This window comes from Eschscholzia californica, unplaced genomic scaffold, assembly GCF_041429995.1.
Source record: "Eschscholzia californica isolate CP2 unplaced genomic scaffold, dmEscCali1.0.p SCAF_3, whole genome shotgun sequence".
NCBI classification, from domain to species: domain Eukaryota; kingdom Viridiplantae; phylum Streptophyta; class Magnoliopsida; order Ranunculales; family Papaveraceae; genus Eschscholzia; species Eschscholzia californica.
Genome location: NW_028238420.1, coordinates 57197723 through 57217729, shown reverse-complemented (window position 1 = coordinate 57217729; position 20007 = coordinate 57197723). Strand labels below are relative to the sequence as shown.

The 20007-nt window shown below is 36.1% G+C and overlaps 3 protein-coding genes across 9 annotated transcripts; all 3 read left to right on the top strand.

Annotated features, from left to right (window-relative positions):
* The first annotated feature begins 439 nt into the window (after positions 1-439).
* CNX5 (co-factor for nitrate, reductase and xanthine dehydrogenase 5) lies at positions 440-5716 on the top strand. The gene is made up of 11 exons (XM_086669267.1): positions 440-995; positions 1333-1425; positions 1765-1820; positions 2205-2269; positions 2422-2496; positions 2622-2700; positions 3357-3395; positions 3606-3714; positions 3842-3960; positions 4401-4517; positions 5064-5716. Exons 1-11 carry the CDS (start codon positions 743-745, stop codon positions 5454-5456), a joined length of 1398 nt encoding a protein of 465 aa, XP_086525393.1. The 5' UTR covers positions 440-742; the 3' UTR covers positions 5457-5716.
* Positions 5717-7206: 1490 nt separating this feature from the next.
* LOC147552292 (serine/threonine protein phosphatase 2A 59 kDa regulatory subunit B' gamma isoform-like) lies at positions 7207-10476 on the top strand. Of its 4 annotated transcripts, none has more exons than XM_086669265.1 (4): positions 7207-7499; positions 7726-9128; positions 9722-10076; positions 10163-10476. In XM_086669265.1, the coding sequence occupies exons 2-4, from the start codon at positions 7851-7853 to the stop codon at positions 10189-10191; spliced, it is 1662 nt and encodes a 553-aa protein (XP_086525391.1). In that variant the 5' UTR covers positions 7207-7499; positions 7726-7850; the 3' UTR covers positions 10192-10476. The 4 variants fall into 4 exon arrangements, with proteins under 4 accessions (XP_086525391.1, XP_086525389.1, XP_086525392.1 ...); XM_086669266.1 differs by having other exon boundaries at positions 7247-7499; positions 7660-9128; XM_086669263.1 differs by having other exon boundaries at positions 7228-7499; positions 9722-10476.
* A 97-nt stretch (positions 10477-10573) lies between these two features.
* LOC147552291 (Lycopene beta/epsilon cyclase protein) lies at positions 10574-19327 on the top strand. 4 transcript variants are annotated; one of them, XR_015237634.1, is made up of 19 exons: positions 10574-11113; positions 11805-11922; positions 12048-12235; positions 12343-12450; positions 12982-13046; positions 13184-13289; positions 13802-13885; positions 14475-14621; positions 14737-14865; positions 15048-15115; positions 15272-15305; positions 15397-15481; positions 15641-15708; positions 15784-15897; positions 16001-16036; positions 16144-16230; positions 16405-16496; positions 16634-16870; positions 19107-19327. XR_015237634.1 is itself a non-coding variant. In XM_086669261.1 (18 exons), exons 1-18 carry the CDS (start codon positions 10760-10762, stop codon positions 16728-16730), a joined length of 1980 nt encoding a protein of 659 aa, XP_086525387.1. In that variant the 5' UTR covers positions 10574-10759; the 3' UTR covers positions 16731-17012. The 4 variants fall into 4 exon arrangements, 2 of the variants coding, with proteins under 2 accessions (XP_086525387.1, XP_086525388.1); XR_015237635.1 differs by lacking the exon at positions 19107-19327 and adding an exon at positions 18143-18452; XM_086669261.1 differs by lacking the exon at positions 19107-19327 and having other exon boundaries at positions 16634-17012.
* The last annotated feature ends 680 nt before the right edge of the window (positions 19328-20007 follow it).

The following is a 20007-nucleotide window of genomic DNA, read 5'->3' as shown; positions in this document are numbered from 1 at the left end:
AACTCTATCTCGTTCAAAGGAACCTCTCTCTAGTTTTTTTCCTTCTATCTCCCTCTCTCGTTCTTTGTTCATTCTAACTATTTCATACTATTTTAAAAAGAAAAAATTTACCCGAAAGCTTTAGTACGGGAAGATGAAGTTAATTTTTATAGATTTAACTTTTATAATTCTCGGTGTAGGTGGCATTTTGACGGAGATCAAACATTATTTTTCGTTCATCTCGATTTTGATGGATTTAAAAATCCGAAAGCTATCCTACACCTACCATCAAAATCGATTTAATTTTTAATCCTACAATACTTCTACAAAAATTTACAATTTGCACGAACCAAATAACAAATCAAGGATCAATTTTCATAAACATTAAATCAAGAATCTGCCAGGAATTAAATTCTTATTTCTGGTCAGATCAAACATCAAAGTATCAAACTAAAATAGTGAATCACGTTATGAATCACAATGCGATTCTCATTCCATTTGGGCGCTCCAAACATAGTCTTAGAGGGAGTCGGGGACGAGGACATGAGGTAATCAAACCTATTTGACCAAGTCATTTATTCTCAAATATTTCCACCCGAAACTCGCAATTGGCAGCTAAAGAATAGACAGTAATCCTCAGAATCAACATCTTTTGATAAAATGCTCAACCCCGCCAATTGCATCAACTAGGGTTTTACACTTTCTCTCACTAAAACTTGCCTTAACAGGAACCCTCACTCTGAAACTTTCTCTCTCCTTAATAATGGAGTCTAACGGAGTTCACTCATCTCTGATTCTTCAAGAACTCGAGAAGTTGAAAGCTGATAAAAAGGAAATTGAGAATCGAATTTCAGTTCTTGAAGGTCAGCTCACTGAAGTATTAGCCAAAGAAGAAACAATTTCTAGTTCTTCTACTCCTTTGTCGATCACTGATTTAAGCTTAGAACATGGGTTATCACCGGATATGATTTATAGATACAGTCGCCATCTGTTGCTTCCTACTTTTGGAGTTCAAGGTATGACCTTTTTTGTTCTTCAGTTTAACTTTTTTCACTTCTAATCAGTTCGAACTATTTCAAATAGATTCTATAAATTTAATCACGAATTTTAGTTGAAAACTGTTAATTTGTGTATCAAGAATTTACTGAAAGTTGTTTGTTTAAATTGAAATTTTAGATCGTTTTTAGCAAGTTCATTGATATTCTGTAATTTTTCTTCTAGTTTGATTCAAAGTAAACTTGATCAAAGAAGTTCTTTTGAGTTCAGATTGATCTTATTGTGTAATTATATATGTGTGTTCGGTCCCTAATTACCTGTTAATTAAGGAGCTTAAATTACTTTTATTGATTGTAGGGCAGTCCAATCTTGTGAAATCGTCGATTTTGGTGGTTGGAGCTGGAGGGTTGGGATCACCTGCCTTGTTGTATCTTGCAGCCTGTGGAATTGGTATGATTTTCTCTACTGAAAAAGACCTGATTTTTATAGCTCTTTATGTTGTAATGTACTGGCTGTAACTTTTCGGTTTCACTTCTTCAGTAGCCTGACTAACCTTTCTTAATAGCTATGCTTAAGTTTTTGTTATCTGTATGACCTTTTGACTTTTGATGGTTTATTAATAAAAGCACATTTCCCTGATCATTCTTCAGGGTTATAAATGAAATTCGTAAGTATACGTTTTAATCGGTTTGGGGTGCCTTGTAAATATCATGTTCTTCTATCGTCGGATGGTCTTATTTATTTGTTCTGATTTTGGAACTTATCAATGTTTGTATTTTGTTTTCTCAGGTCGCTTGGGTATTGTAGATCATGACGTCGTGGAGCTCAATAATCTGCATCGGCAGGTATATCTTTATCATGCATCAGATGAATCAAACTTAATGTTGATGTTCTCAGAGATGACCCTTTGTTTGGATCCACTTGAATGGTCATGCAATTAGTCGAGCTTATATGGGCTAGACATAATTCGGCTCAGTCAAGGCTCCTACTATGTTTTTTTTTTTTTTCTGAATTGTTCAGCGTGTGCCTCGAACCCTTGACCTTTAAGGCTCCTACTATGTAACTCTGTGCATATAGTTGTGCCCAGCTTTAAAGCACTTTGACCTCGTTAAGTTTATTATTTGCGGCAATATACTATCTAAATCGTGGTTTAGCTTTGTTCCGAACTTCAAAATAGTTTATTTGACTGATTGCTTGTGGTTATTAGACTTTGTATTTGTTACTCGCAGATTATTCACGGTGAAGCTTATATTGGTCAATCAAAAGTAAAGTCTGCTGCTGCTGCTTGTCGTGCGTATGTACCACTTTTTTTCCTTATGAACTATAGCTTGAATCAAGTTGTAATGGAGTGTTCGTAGAAAATCATAAAGAACGACTCAGTGCTTTCACACTGATATTTGTTGCTTTCAAGTTCCATCTGAATGTAATATATTTCTTCATTCCCAGGATTAACTCCTCTATTCAGATAGTTGAACACATAGAAGCTTTGCGAGCATCTAATGCTTTGGAAATTATGAGCAAGTATCCTTTACATACATAAGTAATGCTTGCTACTTGCAACCTTTATCTCTCATTGCTTGTATTTTCTTTATTGATACAATTACAGTAATTATGCTATGATTTCCATGACTCATGATGTTTCCTAGATATGACATAGTCGTAGATGCAACAGATAATGCTCCTAGCAGGTATATGATCAGTGATTGCTGTGTTGTGTTGGGAAAGGTAACTGGAGAATTCACTCCCTTCATATTTGTTATCTGTGCTGAAACTTAGGCGGTAGTTAGCTCTTTGGTTTTGCATGTCACTGAAGATGATTTTCTATGTCCTATTGTAGAAAGCTTGAAGTTAAATATATTCGCCAGTAATTTTGTGATAGTGGTTTTCAAGATTGGAAGATGATATCATGTTCTTTTTCTGTTAATTGTTATCTACTTTTTCCATTGTTATATACGTTACTAAGATGTCTTTTCTAAGAGGCCAATGACTGATTTGAGTTTTTGCACACTGATCTACCAATCAGTTAAAATGTCTGAGAGAATATTAATCAAATATTTCGAAGACTTTGCGGAAATATTTAGTGTTTGTCTGGAAAACCTGACAACAACTAGATCGTGTCAGAGTCAGAATAATGCTTTAATGTTATATTATGACTTGGTATGAATGTAGCTTTAGATAAAACTGCTACTTTAGTTTCATACTTGAGGGAGGTTGACTTTAAACTAGAGAAAGATGTGATATATTAGAATGTTGAGGACTCATCTGTTCCTTGCGCTAGCATTTAATCTTATCAACTTGCTTATTTCGACCATAACACAAAAATAGCTTGGTAGTCAAATGCTATGTTTATGTTTTCTTACCTCCAGTTTTAATTTTCTCAGCCTCTTATCTCTGGCGCTGCAGTAGGATTGGAAGGGCAGGTAAAATGATCTCAACTCCCATTATCAGTTTACAAGGTTCTCTGTTCATTATTTGGTGTACATCTGATTCTGTATACTTCATTTAAAATATATTTTTGGTTGAATGAGTAGAACTTTGTTCTACAATCGTACTTATGGACTGACTAATCATTCTTAAGGTATTATTCTTTGACTTATATTTTGCTTAATTTTCATTAATCTTTTGTGCAGCTAACCATTTACAATTACAACGGAGGTCCATGCTATAGGTGCCTATTTCCAACACCACCGCCAGCAACAGCTTGCCAGAGATGCTCGGATAGTGGCGTTCTAGGTGTTGGTAAGCTACTGATTTATGATGCATCTTATGAATCCCAATGCTGAGCTCCTTCAGATCCTATCATTCTGATTATTGGTCCCCTGAAGTAAGTGCTGAGATTTCATGCCCTTTCTAATTTTTTACGTAGTCCCGGGCGTGATCGGCTGTTTGCAAGCCCTAGAGGCTATAAAGGTTGCAAGTGCTATTGGTGAACCCCTCTCAGGCCGAATGCTTCTTTTTGATGCCTTTTCAGCAAGAATACGAATTGTATGTTTCTTGTTCCCTGCACTTACCAAGCTTTTTCTGCTTTAGCCATTTTTTAATTATTTCTAGGGCATTATGTTTTTATGCTCTGCCATAACTGTTACAAATACGTGCAATATTTGTTCGATTAACTAAAAAACATAATTCTTTTTTGGCATTATTAAGAATCGAAAGATAAAAGAAGTTTCAATGGTGGAAGCTATATATCCCTCGGTAGTTTCCATTAATTTTGAACCTGTTTCATCGGGGAATAATTCCTTAAACATTAACATGGGCCGAAATGTTGGCAACCATGGGAGTCCTTTTTTGGGTTATCTTGTGTTTTTTCAGTCATTTCTTTTGAAGGAATCTATTTAGTTTTCTTTCTCAAAATTTTCGTATTTTAAAGTATCCTTCATCATTCAAGTGATCATATACTGATTAACATATCTTACATTTCTTAGGTCAAGATAAGAGGGAGATCTGTGAATTGTGAAGCATGTGGAGAAAATTCAGGCTTCACGCCGCAGATATTCCAAGATTTTGACTATGAAAAGTTTACTCAAACGCCCTTGTCTACGGTAATGCTTCTGTTTCTCTGTACATTTTGTCATGTTATCTGCTTGACTATAACTTTAACTAGTACATAAATCTTTACTCTCATCTCATCATATTGGTATTCTTATAAACCTTATCATGTTCTTATTCTTTATGTGAATCGAACCACTGTTTCATTAGTAATGCACTTTTTACAAATTACTCTCCTCCACCTTCTCCACATATAAGCATGGCCTAGTTTTTGTTGATGCTGACGTGCATGTGGTAGCTCAATGACTTGTGTGTGAAAGAATATCTTTACGTATCATGTCATTCTTTAACATGCCTAATTCGTGCAAATACCTCCGGGCAAACAGTTAACACTAATTAGCACGGATTCAGTCCATCCATTAGGCCTGTTAGAAATTCCTGGTTTCGCCCGTCTGGGACACAATTGCTATTCTAGACATTGCAATTCCTTGATATGCAGCAAAACATGACAATATGAAGCTTTTAACTCCCTGTTTTCGATTAGATGGGGAATTTTTCTCATTCTCTGCGCTAACCAGCATTTGTTTTTTTTATTACAGACGCCGTTGAAGCTAAAACTACTTCCAGACAGTGCTAGAATCAGCAGTGAAGAATACAAAGAGAAAGTCACTAATGGAGAAGCTCATATACTAATCGATGTTCGTCCTGAGCACCATTTCAAGATTGTTTCTCTGCCCAAATCCATAAACATTCCATTCTCAAAAATGGAAACCAAATTATCAACAATATCTTCGGCCTTAAAAAACGAGGAAGAACATACAGGTCTAAGTCCTGGTTCAAGTCCATCACTTTACGTAATATGCAGAAGAGGTAACGATTCACAGAGAGCTGTTGATTATCTCCACAAGAATGGGTTCACATCAGCAAAGGATATCGTTGGTGGATTAGAGTCTTGGGCGAACAACGTTGATCCCAACTTCCCTACTTACTAATACTCTTTCCGATATGTTGTTAACTATGTAATTTATCTTCCCTATGTTAACCTATCATTTGATTCCCCTATAAAACAAAGACATGGGATGAAATTTTTGATCATTTTATTTTTCATGTTTCCAAGTTACATTCTGAGTGTTCTTCATTGATGATGAATCTGAAAATTGCTAGGAAGTAGATGACTGAGACAGGAGAAGTAAAACAATAGTTATTGTTAGTTTATATCATTAGAGAAATGTAAAGGCTTTATTTGTTTGCCTCTGCAGTCTTACATCTTGGGCATGTGTAGTATCTGTTGGATTTATGGTATATGTTTGTTTCAAGGATAAAGTAGCATTCCAATGGAGTCTTACTCTGAAAGAAGTTTAAGATACAACATCTACTCAGAGCTCAGTTGGTATCCCTGGGGTTGTCTATTTCGATTTTTTGAAGGTGGGGGTTTATTCAATTCAATTATACTATGCAATCGCTCGTCGATGGTGTAAATAAAGTAGACGATGGTGTAATTAAAGTAAAGGTAGCCTTGATGGTGATGGTGGCAGGTGAAGTGAAGAAGATGAAGAAAAACAAAAGTATATATTATCTTCAAGTCTTTATGGTTGTATTTCTAACTTAATAAAGTCAACCTGTCTCAAATCAAATTTTTGCACAAGTGTTTTGGGAAGTTTTAATTGGGGGCCTAACCTTCTATTTGGGAAGGTTGTAACATTATCAAATGTTAGTTCTACCGAAGTAACTCCCACGTACTTGGAAGATTTTCCATAATTTATGATTCTCAAACCGACGTAGAAAAGGATTGATCAATCGGGGCTCCAAACAAAGGGTCATTCGAACATAGTGGCTCTCGGTAATCGCAGTTGTATCACTTGGTTGGTTCAATGACTTCACCCTTCACTCGACCCTGTCTCATTCAATCATGCCTCATTTTTCTTACCCTATCCCATAGTCAAGGATAGGGGTGGGAATTGGTTCGGACCAGTCGATGCCGCTCTCTAACTTCATCGGATTGGTCGATTCGGACATAAAATGTTGGTGACCACCTATTTAATGGGGCGGTCACTCTCAAGAATTGTTCGTCCATATTATCGGGCCAGTCGGACACCGAACGGTTTCGATCCGGACTATTCAATAAAATTTATGTAAATTTATAACTTTTTTTTTATTACCACAAACAAAATTACAAATGAAAATGTTCAACAAAAAAAACACAAGTAATTAAAAAAAAAAGTTGATCATCATTTGACAAGATATAATTAAGACATGCGCTAATCATTTTATCCTCATGTTTCCGATAACATACATAATCTGACACTACAAGGGTCAAGACAAAGTACATCCTTGGACAATATGTTGTTGATTCAAAGTTAGCTCCATGACCATCATATGTCTAAAAAATCCGACAGTCTATAACTTCTAAAAATGAGGACGGGTTATTCGGTCACTCGTACCGGTCGGTCCTTCGACAATGAATTTTGATCGTGACTCCCGCCAATTCTTTTGGACCGATCGGACACTAACTGTTATGACCATCGGGTGCCCACGAACACTTTTTTGTCCCAGTCGAACGGATCGGATAGCGGTCTTCCTTGTTTTTTCCCCACCACTAGTCAAGTCAAGGACAACTAAAGAAAGATATTGGCAAAAATAGAGGGCATTATTGTCATTTTTTGCTTAAGTGATGTTCTCAAATTAGGACATCATCTTTCATCATAATTCCAAATATGTCCTCCCTCTTTCTCTCACTTCCTCCTATCCTTCTTTATTTTCCGTATTATTACCTTCACATTTCTAGTCACACTCACTTAAATTCCTTCAGGAGACTAGGAGAGAGAGAGAAAGAGAGAAGAGGTTTTCTTCTTTATCTGCAACCTGAGTGTGTTCTTCGATCTTTCTCCTTTCTCTCTCTAGATGTATTCTTGCCATCATCAAAGTTGAGGTCAAATTAGGGCTCGCCAGTTGGGATATACTTTTTACACAAAAAATATCCTAATTTCAATTTCTAGGGTTTCTTCTTCATCGTGATCTTCGATCGAGTTATAAATGTAAGTTCGTTTTATGTTTATTTTCGATCTTCATGTTGTTAATCTCATTATATATCCCAGCTTATCTAAACTCGAAATGATTAATTGTTTGATTGATTGGATGAGGATAGAAGTAATGAATTGAGATAATTTTTTAATCAATTTAATGTTTGCACTACAGATTATTCTGTTTGAAGAGATTTGATTTCTGATTAGGGTTTCTTTTTTGTGGTCATTATATGTTTAGTGGGATTCTGGAGAAATGTGGTTGAGGTCATAAAGGAGAAAACTTTGTGATTGGTAGGGTAAGTTTGAAATTGTTGTTGCTAGAGAGGGGTTTTGTCTAGATTTTTGGTGTTAGGGTTTGTAAATATGATTAAGCAGATACTAGGCAAGTTACCTCGGAAACCCTCATCGAAATCGGCATCTAACGGCACTACTAATAACGATGGAGGGGTTGCTTCTGGAAATCCTTCTGTGCATTCATCTCAAGCTGTGAACTCTTCTGGGTCTGGTGTTAGCAATTCGAAAGGTAGTTCAACTTCGGGGAAAGCATCTAATCAGTCATCAAATGCTACCCGTTCTAACAATACGTCTTCTGCCCCACACGCATCCGGAACAAACAAAACTAATCATGGGAAAAAATCTGTAGGTGTTTCTTCTCAAGCAGGTTCGTTGTCGGCTTCTACTGTTTACGAAGCATTGCCCAGTTTCCGTGATGTTCCGAGCTCTGAGAAACAGAATTTATTTATTCGAAAGCTGAACATGTGTTGTGTCGTTTTTGATTTCACTGATCCCTCGAAAAATCTTAAAGAAAAGGATATAAAGAGACAAACCTTGCTCGAGCTAGTTGACTATATTACATCAGTTACCTCCAAGTTCAATGAGGTTGTGATGCAAGAAATAACGAAGATGGTAGCTGCCAATCTATTCCGTACATTTCCGTCTTCGTATCACGATAACAAGTTCCCTGATAGTTATGACCCAGAAGAGGAGGAACCAACAATGGAACCAGCATGGCCACACCTTCAAGTTGTTTATGAGTTCCTCCTGAGGTTTGTTGCTTCGTCAGAGACAGATGCAAAGCTAGCAAAAAGATATATCGACCACTCGTTTGTTTTAAGGTTGCTTGACCTCTTTGATTCCGAGGATCAGAGAGAGAGGGAGTACTTGAAGACGATACTTCATCGAATTTATGGAAAATTCATGGTGCATCGCCCGTTCATCAGGAAGGCAATCAACAACATCTTTTATCGTTTCATCTTTGAGACAGAGAAACATAATGGAATTGCAGAGTTGCTTGAGATTCTCGGCAGTATAATCAATGGGTTTGCTCTGCCACTGAAGGAAGAGCACAAACTCTTCCTTGTACGGGCACTGCTTCCGCTTCACAGACCAAAATGTGTCTCGATGTACCATCAGCAACTTTCTTATTGTATCACTCAGTTTGTTGAAAAAGATTTCAAGCTAGCAGATACTGTGATTAGAGGCCTTTTGAAGTACTGGCCCATCACTAATAGTTCAAAGGAGGTAGTGTTTCTCGGTGAGCTGGAGGAAGTTCTGGAAGCTACTCAAGCAGCAGAATTCCAGCGCTGCATGGTTCCTTTGTTTCGCCAGATTGGCCGATGCCTCAACAGTTCGCATTTCCAGGTACCATATTCATAAAGCAGATTCTGGGTTAATTTCACTTTTCAAGGTTGTGGTCCCGAGTCTTTTTTATCTTTTCTATATCATAGTTTTGGCATGTTCTCTTATCCTTTGTCAGTCCTGTGATCCTGTCCCATCCAATGTCATATTAACTGGACCCTCCACATTCTCTCTCTCTCTCTCTCTCTCTCTCTCTCTCTGTGTCTGTCTGTGTCACTTTCTCTCTCATTATGTTGGTTCATTGGTTGATTGCCTTCGTGAGCTAGGACTGTCTTCGACATTGCCTCTTACAAGACAGTCTCAGATGTAATCAATTGGATCAAAGCCATTTGGTAATTGAATTGGTTGGTGGTGTTGTCTTTTCGTCTATAACTGTTTAGGTTATTAATCATCACAACTGTACTGGAGAGGACCGATTCTGTCTAATTCTTGATCTGTCTAGGTTGAAGTAAGTTACCCTTCCTGAGGAACAAAACGTGCAACGCGCGAAATATTTATACTATATCTTGAACTGAAAGCAAGACATGCTTGTTATGATTGTTGAAATGCATTATGAGGGTAGTTTGGTTCAGCATTTTCTGGTACATGATCTGCAGGTAGCGGAGCGAGCACTATTCCTTTGGAACAACGATCACATACGAAACCTTATCACTCAGAATCAAAAGGTGATACTACCCATAATCTTTCCATCATTGGAGAAGAATACAAGAACCCACTGGAATCAAGCTGTTCAGAGCTTAACTCTGAACGTAAGGAAGATATTCTCAGATGCGGACCAAGAGCTGTTCGAGGAATGCTTGATAAGATATCAAGAAGACGCATCTAAGGAGAAAGAAATGCAGGAAAAACGAGAATCAACATGGAAGCGCTTGGAAGATGTTGCAGCATCGAAGGCTGTAAGCAACGAGGCAGTACTGGTTTCTCGGCTTATGTCTTCAATTTCAATTGGCGGTACCAACACGAGTCCGAGAGCTGCAGTTAGTAGTTGATCAATATGCACGGTTCAAATTAACGAGTTATTCTTGTTTGATATGCAGACTCGACGGGAAGAGGAGACAAGTTCTAGTACTGATGATTTCTCGCTATACCTCGGTCTCATTCTACGATGCGAGCTACCACCACCACCACAACAGTAGTGGGGTACTTACTAATAGAATGGGGAAGAGAGAGAAAAATGGTGGGAGAGAGTTTAGAGACTCTTTCAGTTTTTAAAATGTCTCCTTTTTTTTTTCCGTTCTTTTTTGCTTTTTGATTATTTATCATGTTGTTTTTAGGTTTTATGAAGGGAGGTAATGGGAAATGTGTAAGTGTGTATTATAAAGGATTTGGTTAGAGGTGGTTGGATTTTCTACCTTGCTGTTCTGTTGTTGCTGCTGCTGCTGCTGATATTATCTTCTTAGATTTTGTGTAGTTTTTGAAGAAAATTGTCCTTTTACCCACCCCCCACTCTTTTCCCTTGACTTCCATTTGATCTCTCTCTCTCTCCACTCACATTACCTCCCCCCCTCTCTCTCTCTCTCTCTCTACTATATCTTTGTATTGCTCTTGAATGTAGCTTTTATGCACCATAAAAGAAATAAAAGAGACATAGTCAACCCTAATCAAACAACAAGACAAATATCAAACAATCTGAGATGACCAATCTGACTCAAAAAAGAACCCCTGCCAAAATTGGTCACTTGACTAGAAAAGGAGAGAGGCCATTTACGTGTCCAACTTCTGAACATAAGATATCTAGTAGATATACAAACAAGATAAAATATTTGATGACACTGAAGAAGATAATACTAGATCATTCTTGGGATGTAAATTGGAAATTCCTCTTGAAAACAATCATGTCAATATTACAGCTTCCACATCCCCAACTGATCATCAATGGCTTTTCTTCTTCATCTGCAACTTCTGGCTTCCAATTACGACTTGGAAGAAGAAGAACTCACAGTAACCCACGACGTATCCAGGCTCAAGCTCTTTCCTCCAGAACTCAAGTACCCCCAAAACTCTCTTTCTCTCTTAAATGGCTCCATATTTCTTTGTATTATGATTTTGTTATATTACCAACTAAATTTCACTTGATGGGTTTCTCCCATTCTGATAAAACAGTCGCCCCAAGGCTCTCTAATGAACTTTCAAACAGAAAATCAAGTTAACTACTATTACATTGTTCTTTAATAAGTTCAAATATTGTTTTTTTAGGAAGTTAGGGAAATATCACTCAATTTACTAAATCAAATATACATTTAAGTCTGTCATGTTTACTAGTTTGATGTTGAGAATCTGAGGGTTCATTGAACAACAACATCATCATAGTCTCTCATTTTGACATTAATACAATGGTTAGAAACAAATCTTGATATTCTTATCAGCTTAACGTTATGTTATGTACTGTAATCATATTTCGACAACAAATCAAGAAGTTTATGAAGATGAGGATTATTTCAAGTGCTCTAGAAATTCGGGGTAGAAGACACAAATTTCAGTTATAGTGGGTAGGGTTATGGAGGATGAGAAGTGTTAAAATTTCTTGATCGGCGGTTATAATTCAAAAGTTGATTAAAGGGTTCTACATGAATGAGTTACTTTGGTCAATTTGATTTTCTTTTCTTTATGCGTATATGTTCCTTTATGATTAACATTGTATTCAATGTGTGGAATAAATCATTTGCTTCTATCTTGTAGAAAATAATGGAAAATATTTCAGTAAGTGGTGAGGTGGGTGGTGCTGGTGGGTCATACTCATATAATGCTTTGAAGAGGTTAGATCAATTATGGTCTAGTCTTTGCTCCACGGAAACGGGTAGGAATTGAACCACTTGATAATGTCATGAATAAGATAACAAAATGGGTTAGTTGTAAGTTTTAAGATTAAAGGAGTGGATTAAGTGTTTGTTCATCTATTGATTCCGTTTGTCTCTCTTTCAGCATTAGAAAAACCTAAGGAGGTCGTTTCATGCTCTCCGGGGTCATTCAAACTCTCTGATTTTGGTGAAAAAGCAATTGATACATTTGACGTGTTAGTATGTGGCGGTACTTTGGGGATCTTTCTTGCTACATCATTGAGTTTAAAAGGCCTACGTGTAGGCATTGTGGAAAGGAATCTGCTAAAAGGGGTATACTATGAAGTTTTTTCTAAAAATACTTCATAACATGCACCAACTGCTCAATAAACATAATTCCATGTTCAGGTTGTATTGATGTATTAATAACCATTGATCAGAGAGAACAAGAATGGAATATTTCAAAGAAAGAGCTGTTAGAACTTGTCGAAGTTGGCATTCTAGTAGAAGACGATATCGTAGAAGCAACTGCAATGAACTTTAACCCTGTAAGTTAACAACTTTAGAGGTTACATCTAAAAAAATCTTGGTAAGGGGGAAGAAATGACATATAAGTATCAATCTCGACCATCTTAGTAACATATATATGATCTTCCTACATCTACTTAGTGAGTTAGTGATATTATTGACACAAAATTCGATTGGTTTTGGTTAAAAGGACATATTAGTATTTCTTAGACTTGGGCTCTCTGTGCAACCTGTGCAAACCTGTCCAAAATATATGCAGATTTGTGCAAAACTTACATAGGAAGCTGAAGCCTATAAAATTGATGGATCCTTTTGACAAAAAAACCGAGGGAGTTTTGCTCAATTTTCCTATTATTTGTTGACTCTTCCTTGTCATTAAATCTGCAAAACTTACAAGATGGGACTCAAAGCCTCGACTTTTGTAAAATCCTACCATTTGGTGATTGATTATTTTGGCCTGATGTACTATCATCTGTCAGGTTACAACTAGACTGTCCCCCTGAAGCATGATTCTTAACCTCACAATGTTGGAGCTCATTTTATTTTTACAGAACAGATGCGGATTTGAGGGAAAAGGTGAAATTTGGGTCGAAGACATTCTTAACCTTGGAGTTTCGTAAGTTAGTTTCTTTTTAGTATAAACTGCCTTGCATTGTATACATCTGTCGAAGTTTTATATCATTACCATTTAGTTTGGGATGCTTATACCATCTAATAACGGTTGTACTAATTGTCTCCTATGTGTTGGTGTAGGCCGGCTAAACTTATAGAGATAATGAAAAAACGTTTTACTTCTCTTGGTGGTGTCATTTTTGAGGGATATAGCGTGTCTAGCATAAGCATATTCGAGGATGCAGCTGTAATCAACTAACTTTTTTCCATTAGTATATCAGATTTATTTACTTTGCCCACTTATTATCATGTTTTGTAACTATTAATTAATTTGTAATCTCTTGGAATAATGATACCCTCTGTGTTAGCTATAGCCTATAAGGTCTTGACTTGAGTCTTGACTATAATCTACTTCAAGCCCTTTACTTAAAGATTTTTTCATAGCAAAAGAGTATACTAGGACCAAGAGAAATATCTAGTTCATACCTCATGTTAGAGATGATTTTCTTGTAATATGAGGTGAAACCGTGAAAGTTACTATATCAATCCCATAATAAATTTTCAAATTTTCCCTTTACACACGTATACAGCATATCTTAAGCGAGTAGTGGACCAGTGACCCTAAACATTTTTGCCAGTAGATTCTTTTTTATGACTCCTCTAAAATCAACAAACCAGCCTTCTATTCTTTTAGGTGTTCTTTGAAATGCATTGGTAAGTAGCAGTATTAACTCTTCATCGGTACATTTATTTTCTTAGGTTCTACGACTTGCTGAAGGAAGGAGTTTTTCTTCACGTCTAATAATTGATGCAATGGGTAATTTCTCCCCCGTGGTGAAACAGGTTAGGTTTATTACCGTTGTGCAATATCTATGATGTTTACACATCAACTTGGTTGAGTTGAGTTTTTGAGCCAAACATGAGTGACTTGAGTCGGTCAAGAGTCTCAAGACCATCTTGGTGTTAACGCAATAGGTTAATATCACTCTGAAATATGCATAATGGTTGCACCCAGGAGGTAGAAATTCAAATAAACCACTAGATGAATAAAAGTATATTTATATTTATGCGTATGACTGTTTTCGGTCGCTATCTTGTGCATATCTCTTACATGTTACTTATATCATTATATGAATATATTCTCCATTTCAGACTTGCCAACTTTGTTGCACAAGAATAATTTCCACTAATTAACATAAATTCCTATTTGAGCTATCGCTTTCTTCCCCCGTCTAACAGTGTGTTGTTCGTTCCTTCTTTTTTGACTGAAAAAACTACTATTCATCTTTGGAGTTTTTTTATCGGCACAAAAATCCTATTCACGCTCTAAACTGCGCTTCAAACTTCCATATATCACATCAAATTTCTTGTCTTTTCTGATTCGAGATTTTGTTATCCAGAGAGGTAACCTAGTGAGATGTATATGTAACAGATGAGATCTGGACGGAAGCCGGATGGTGTTTGTCTTGTTGTTGGTTCTTGTGCTCGTGGATTCGAGGAGAATGTGACAAGTGATGTCATATTTAGTAGTTCATCAGTGAAAGATGTTGGAGAAGCAGCAGTGCAATATTTTTGGGAGGTAATTCCGCTCACCTTCATATGCATTATAAATCTCTAACACTTTTAGTTCTTAACGTGAATATGTGAGATAACTTTAGGAAATAAATATCGAACATAATGTGATTGTTCCACAGGCCTTTCCAGCTGGTTCAGGTCCGAAAGATAGAACAACGTATATGTTCACCTATGTCGATCCTCAACCAGGGTGCCCAAAATTGGAAGAGTTATTAGAAGACTATTGGGATTTGATGCCCACTTATCAGGTTGAATATATCAAACTTAAGCTTTATGTTTATGGGCTCTGTATTTATGCCGTTATGGACTACACTACTATTTCCTACAATTAGGGTGTGTTAAATTTCTTTACGAAATAATCAGCGTAGTTTATGGTTACTAATACACATTCTCTTGGTGTTTCTTCTTTTTCGTTTTCCGCACCTCTTAGGGAGTTTCACTTGATGACTTGGAGATACTGAGAGTTGTATATGGAATTTTCCCTACGTATCGAGACAGGTAAAGAACTAGTCTTCTCTGAGTGCATCATCTCCACTTTTTGAGTGTAATTTACCGAGTCATCAATTTTGTAATATGAAATTACTTTTGTTACTAGTTCATGAAATCTAATGATTTCCTCTTCTTAATGGGTGATGATGAACTTCTACGAAATAGTCCACTTCCAGCTGCTTTTGATCGTATTCTACAGGTTCTATGTTATACTTTACTACCTTCAGTCGAATTCTGAAACAAAAAAGAAAAAGATAAACTCGTACTTAGAGAGATCCCATCTCGTGTAGTTTGGCGATGCTAGCGGCATACAATCACCTGTTTCATTTGGTGGATTTGGGAGTTTGACTCGGCATCTAGGCAGATTATCAGATGGTATATTTTGTTCTCTTGCTATACAAGACCCTACATATTCAAGTATTCAACATGACGCTATTAGTAGCGATTTTTCTTTCTGGTTTTCGTCGAGAAAATGGTATATTTTTTCCTTTTCTTGCTTATTTGTTCTTTGCATTTTTCGTATTGAGAGTTCAGGAATTTATGAAGCTATTAGTAGCGATTTTCTCGACTCGTACAGCTTGTCTCTGCTAAACCCTTACATGGTAGGTGTTTACTGACTTTTTAAATGTTTCCTTCGTTTCTCTTATGGATCTCAAAAATAATTTTTGTTGTTTCAGCCCAACTTAAGTTCATCGTGGTTGTTTCAAAGGGCAATGTCGGCAAAGAAAGAAACTAATGTTTCACCCGACTTTATTAATGAGCTGCTCTGTATCAATTTCCAGTGTATGCAGGTAAATTTACGTTATCTGTTCATGAGTTCATTAAAACGACTATTTTGGTGCGTATTCTCGTTTCAGCTATAGATGCCTAACTTTACTGAATTTCTGCTTCTAGAGACTCGGGGACCCAGTATTAAGACCATTTCTTCAGGTTGTTTTTCCTTCTCATTCTCCATAACCTCAATCTTTGAAACAACTATTTCGGCGCTTGTTGTTACTGGACCCATCAACCTCGTAAACTCTTTCATCTTTTTGCAGGATGTAATACAATTTGTGCCGCTAGTGAAGACTTTGGGCTTAGTTATGTTAACTAAACCTCAAATCATTCCGTCTATATTCAAACAGGTAACCTGTGGAACATAAAATCCGCACATATATCAGTGTGCGACACTGATTCGAAATTTTGGTGCTGCAACCTAAAAACGGCCAAAACGTGGATACAACCGTACAAACACGCACACATACACATTCCTGTCTTAGTTACTAGTCCTTGTCTTGTTTTTGTTATCAATCATGCAGGTTGGAGTTCCTGTGCTTTTAGACTGGTCTGGACATTTTTTCATGTTGGGGTACTACACATTTCTATCGAGTTTCATCGATCCAATCATAAGGTAAACATTACCCAGCTTTGCCTACTCCCAATTCGTTTTTTTTTTTCCTGATTCATGTAGTATATCTGGTTTAGTTTACTGAAGCGTATGGATAACTCAATGGAATTAACGTTTTGATCTGTTTTTGGATATACAAGACCTTGGATAAATTCATACCCGGACAAAATGAAGTATGAATGGAGGCGACATCTTGAGGCTTGGAAGTACGGGTCAGGTTTAGATTACAAGCTATAAAGATACATTCAACTAAGAACATAAGCTGGTCGAATCCTATCATCAAGGACAGTGCTATCAATATCGATGTTTGCTGTGGAGTGCTCGATGCTGGTTCGCAATCTTGCCGATTTAGAGGCTGAATTTCAAGGATCACCCCGGTGAGAACTTTGGATATTTACTAATATACATCATATATTTCCTTCGTTTGCCTTTCCTTTTGTAAGATCAATTGTTCATTGTGTGACAAAGAATTAGATCATTCGATTAATATTCATTAACACAAACAATTTCACCCATCAATTCATTGTTCAACTTTCTTGTACTCTGAAAATCAAATCTTTAATTCGTCGAAAATCAATAAACTACTTACACGAAAAGATATTCTTAATAAGATTTAGATGATAAATTAGTCAAATAGGATCATAAACAACTCCAAACTAAATATGAGATGATTAAACAAGATTCATAATTGTTCATTGAATTAATATTCGAACTCATAAATTGAATTGAATGAGATATAATGTACAAATACTTTAAATTCTTTCAACTATAATGAATAAATGTACATAAATGATAAATCAATATATGAAAGCTGGTGATACTTGAAAGCAATTAAATCTGTATTTACACCTCATTTACACATAGTGGACCACCTTATTGCCAGCCCAAAACTCTCTCATTTCTATGAATGAAATTCTCCCAACTGTTCTCATAATGGTTCTTCATGAGTGAACTCTAGAAGAATGTTCTGGGCATAGGGCATTCTTCCCATGATTAGTTTATGTTTGGCTAGAACTAGACATGCCAAGTCGACTCGCCCTTCTCCGATATCTAGGGTTAATGGTTATATATCGACGTTAAAAGGCGGGTTTCATATCTAACTCCTTGTATAAGTTGTACCCGACTACCGACTAAGTAGTTTGGGCCGTGACTAGTTCCATATCCAATTGAGTCCCGACCCGAGTACAACCATGGTAAGACTAATCTATGAACAAGAGTCTGTGTTTAAGTCCTCAACTAAACCTATTATTTCGTCGTTCGAACGAAAGATATCGTCTAAATTTGACTAAGAGATCTCAACATGAACAAGCTTCATATATGGTATTTTTCTTAAACCCCAAACTTGAAACCTCATCAAATTTATAACAATGTAAATCAATTATATGTATTTACTTAATTCAAAGTTGTACAATTCAAACCAAATAAATCATTTAGCTCAACTACAATAGAATTAACAAAAACAGAACAACCCCTGAATCAAACTCAAATTATGATTTACTAATATGGATTAATATAATTACCTTCTGTACAATATCTCTTTGGTTAAAATCATATCTCTATCACTAAAACTCATTCGGATCCACGGATTCGAAGACCGAAGGACTAATGAAGTTGATATTGATCTGTTGGAGTTACTTGAGATTATGCAGAGGATTTGATCCAGTGGGGATTCTTCTTTTTTGTGATTCTATATCTTTTGCTTGTCCAAGTGAGGTAGGTGGAGCTTTTACAGGAGAAGGATGGAAAATTTCTTCATCTTCATGTTGGTTTCTAACAGTAGGAGAATGATTGTTAATGTAGTTTTTTCTATAAGCATGAACTTTTGTTGAAGAAATGAAGAGAAGAAGAAGAAGGAGAAATGGAAGAAGGGTAGTGGGTAGATGAATGTGTTTAATCATTTCTGCAAAATAAATTGGTCTGTTTTCAAAATTCTCAATTCAATGTTGTGAAATTCTTTTATGATGTTGTTTTGAAGAGAGAGAGAGAGAGAGAGAGAGAGAGAGAGAGAATGGGTGGGTTTATTGGGTCTATGGTCTCATATTGTAGACTTGTAGAGAGAGAAAATACATTTACAAAGACAACAAGAAAAATCTACCATTTGTGTGAACACCAAATTCTTAATATTTGGTAATCAAGAAATCATGGGTAGGGTCTAGATTTCTTGACTTGATGGATCTAATGGTGTAGATTGAGATTGAGAGAGAGAGAAAGGATGGCACTTAGAGACAAAGGTAGGCGGTGACTTGGGCCATAATAAGTCATGATAAATAAATAAAATCGGTTGATAGTTGTAATAAGTATTATGACCAAACTACCCTTTGACTTATCCTTGTGTGAATCGACAATGGGGGTTGATCTGTCATAATATGAAAGTCAAAGGTCAAACGTATAGAAATAGAAGACTTTGAGTATAAAAACTTAATTAATTAATTAAAATAGTATGGAGAATTAAATATTAAATAAATAAATAAATGAAAAGTCAAAAGAGCACTTTCGTCTTATTTATGAGTCTGTTTTTCTCTTTTTATCTACGTTTTCAACACTTGATGATGTTTGTCACCGACCCCCATTCATTTTTGTTTATTTGAAGTGTGTTGATATCGTGTTTTTCAGGTGCACCGGGAGTCCAATTTTACACCTTTTAAGACCCCTATGGGTGAAACTTACTAGAAAATGGATCTGAACCTGAAGTATCATTATCATGTGACTAAGCAATCTATTGTTATGATTCTAATTATTGAATTTTTTTTATCTACAATGATGCAAATGTGTAGTTAAGGATACATCAAATTTTGAGTCAAACTCTAAAGGAAATAAACATTTCCTCTTGTGTTTGTGATTGGACGACCATACAAAACTAAAAACATTATCTAAAATTTAGAAGTGATGAAACTTATTAACTTTCGAAAAAAATTGAGAAAAACAATTGATTCTAAATTAATAGATTAATATTTTTTTGGTTTTTCTTTCTCTCTTTTTCCCTCTTCTTTTTCTTCCGCTCTCTTCTTTTTCTTCTCTCTCCACTTTCTCTTCTCTCTCCACTTTCTCTTCTCCGAGAAAGCGGAAGAGTCCTTTCGTTGGAACTTCGGTTTCCAGACAAAAAAAAAAGAGAAGGAAAATAAGGGAGAAGAAGAAAGAGGAAGAAGAGAAACAAAGAAGAACAACTTTTTTTTAAGTTTGAAGATCGTCAAGGAAATTTAGTCAGCGGATGACCATCTTGGGTAGCAGAAGGTGATTGGAGGAAAGAAAATTATGAGGTGGAGAAGCAAAGAGTATGAGTTGGATGATTAAAAGAAAATTAATAATAACGGGATTGTTATAAGGGCTAAAATGGAAGAGTGATAAATATTGAGACCAAATCGAAGTCCCGAATACAATTGGGAGCCAAACTGAAAGCCTAGATACGAGCCAAATCGGATAGTTGGTTACAAATTGAGAGACAGAACAGAAATAACCCAAATATAAAACAACTAGATATGACATTTTTTCATTATTGTAAAATACTAAAATTAAA

What these genes read in the sequence shown, in the direction of transcription:
- CNX5 (XM_086669267.1), top strand. Translation starts at nt 743, where the DNA reads ATGGAGTCTAACGGAGTTCACTCATCTCTGATTCTTCAAGAACTCGAG. An exon ending in TCAATAATCTGCATCGGCAG is followed by an intron (nt 1,821 to 2,204) that starts GTATATCTTTAT and finishes TGTTACTCGCAG; the next exon opens with ATTATTCACGGTGAAGCTTA. An exon ending in GCTTTGGAAATTATGAGCAA is followed by an intron (nt 2,497 to 2,621) that starts GTATCCTTTACA and finishes GATGTTTCCTAG; the next exon opens with ATATGACATAGTCGTAGATG.
- LOC147552292 (XM_086669263.1), top strand. Translation starts at nt 7,851, where the DNA reads ATGATTAAGCAGATACTAGGCAAGTTACCTCGGAAACCCTCATCGAAA. An exon ending in TCAACAGTTCGCATTTCCAG is followed by an intron (nt 9,129 to 9,721) that starts GTACCATATTCA and finishes CATGATCTGCAG; the next exon opens with GTAGCGGAGCGAGCACTATT.
- LOC147552291 (XM_086669261.1), top strand. Translation starts at nt 10,760, where the DNA reads ATGACCAATCTGACTCAAAAAAGAACCCCTGCCAAAATTGGTCACTTG. An exon ending in CTTTTGATCGTATTCTACAG is followed by an intron (nt 15,306 to 15,396) that starts GTTCTATGTTAT and finishes CATCTCGTGTAG; the next exon opens with TTTGGCGATGCTAGCGGCAT. An exon ending in TCAATTTCCAGTGTATGCAG is followed by an intron (nt 15,898 to 16,000) that starts GTAAATTTACGT and finishes TTCTGCTTCTAG; the next exon opens with AGACTCGGGGACCCAGTATT.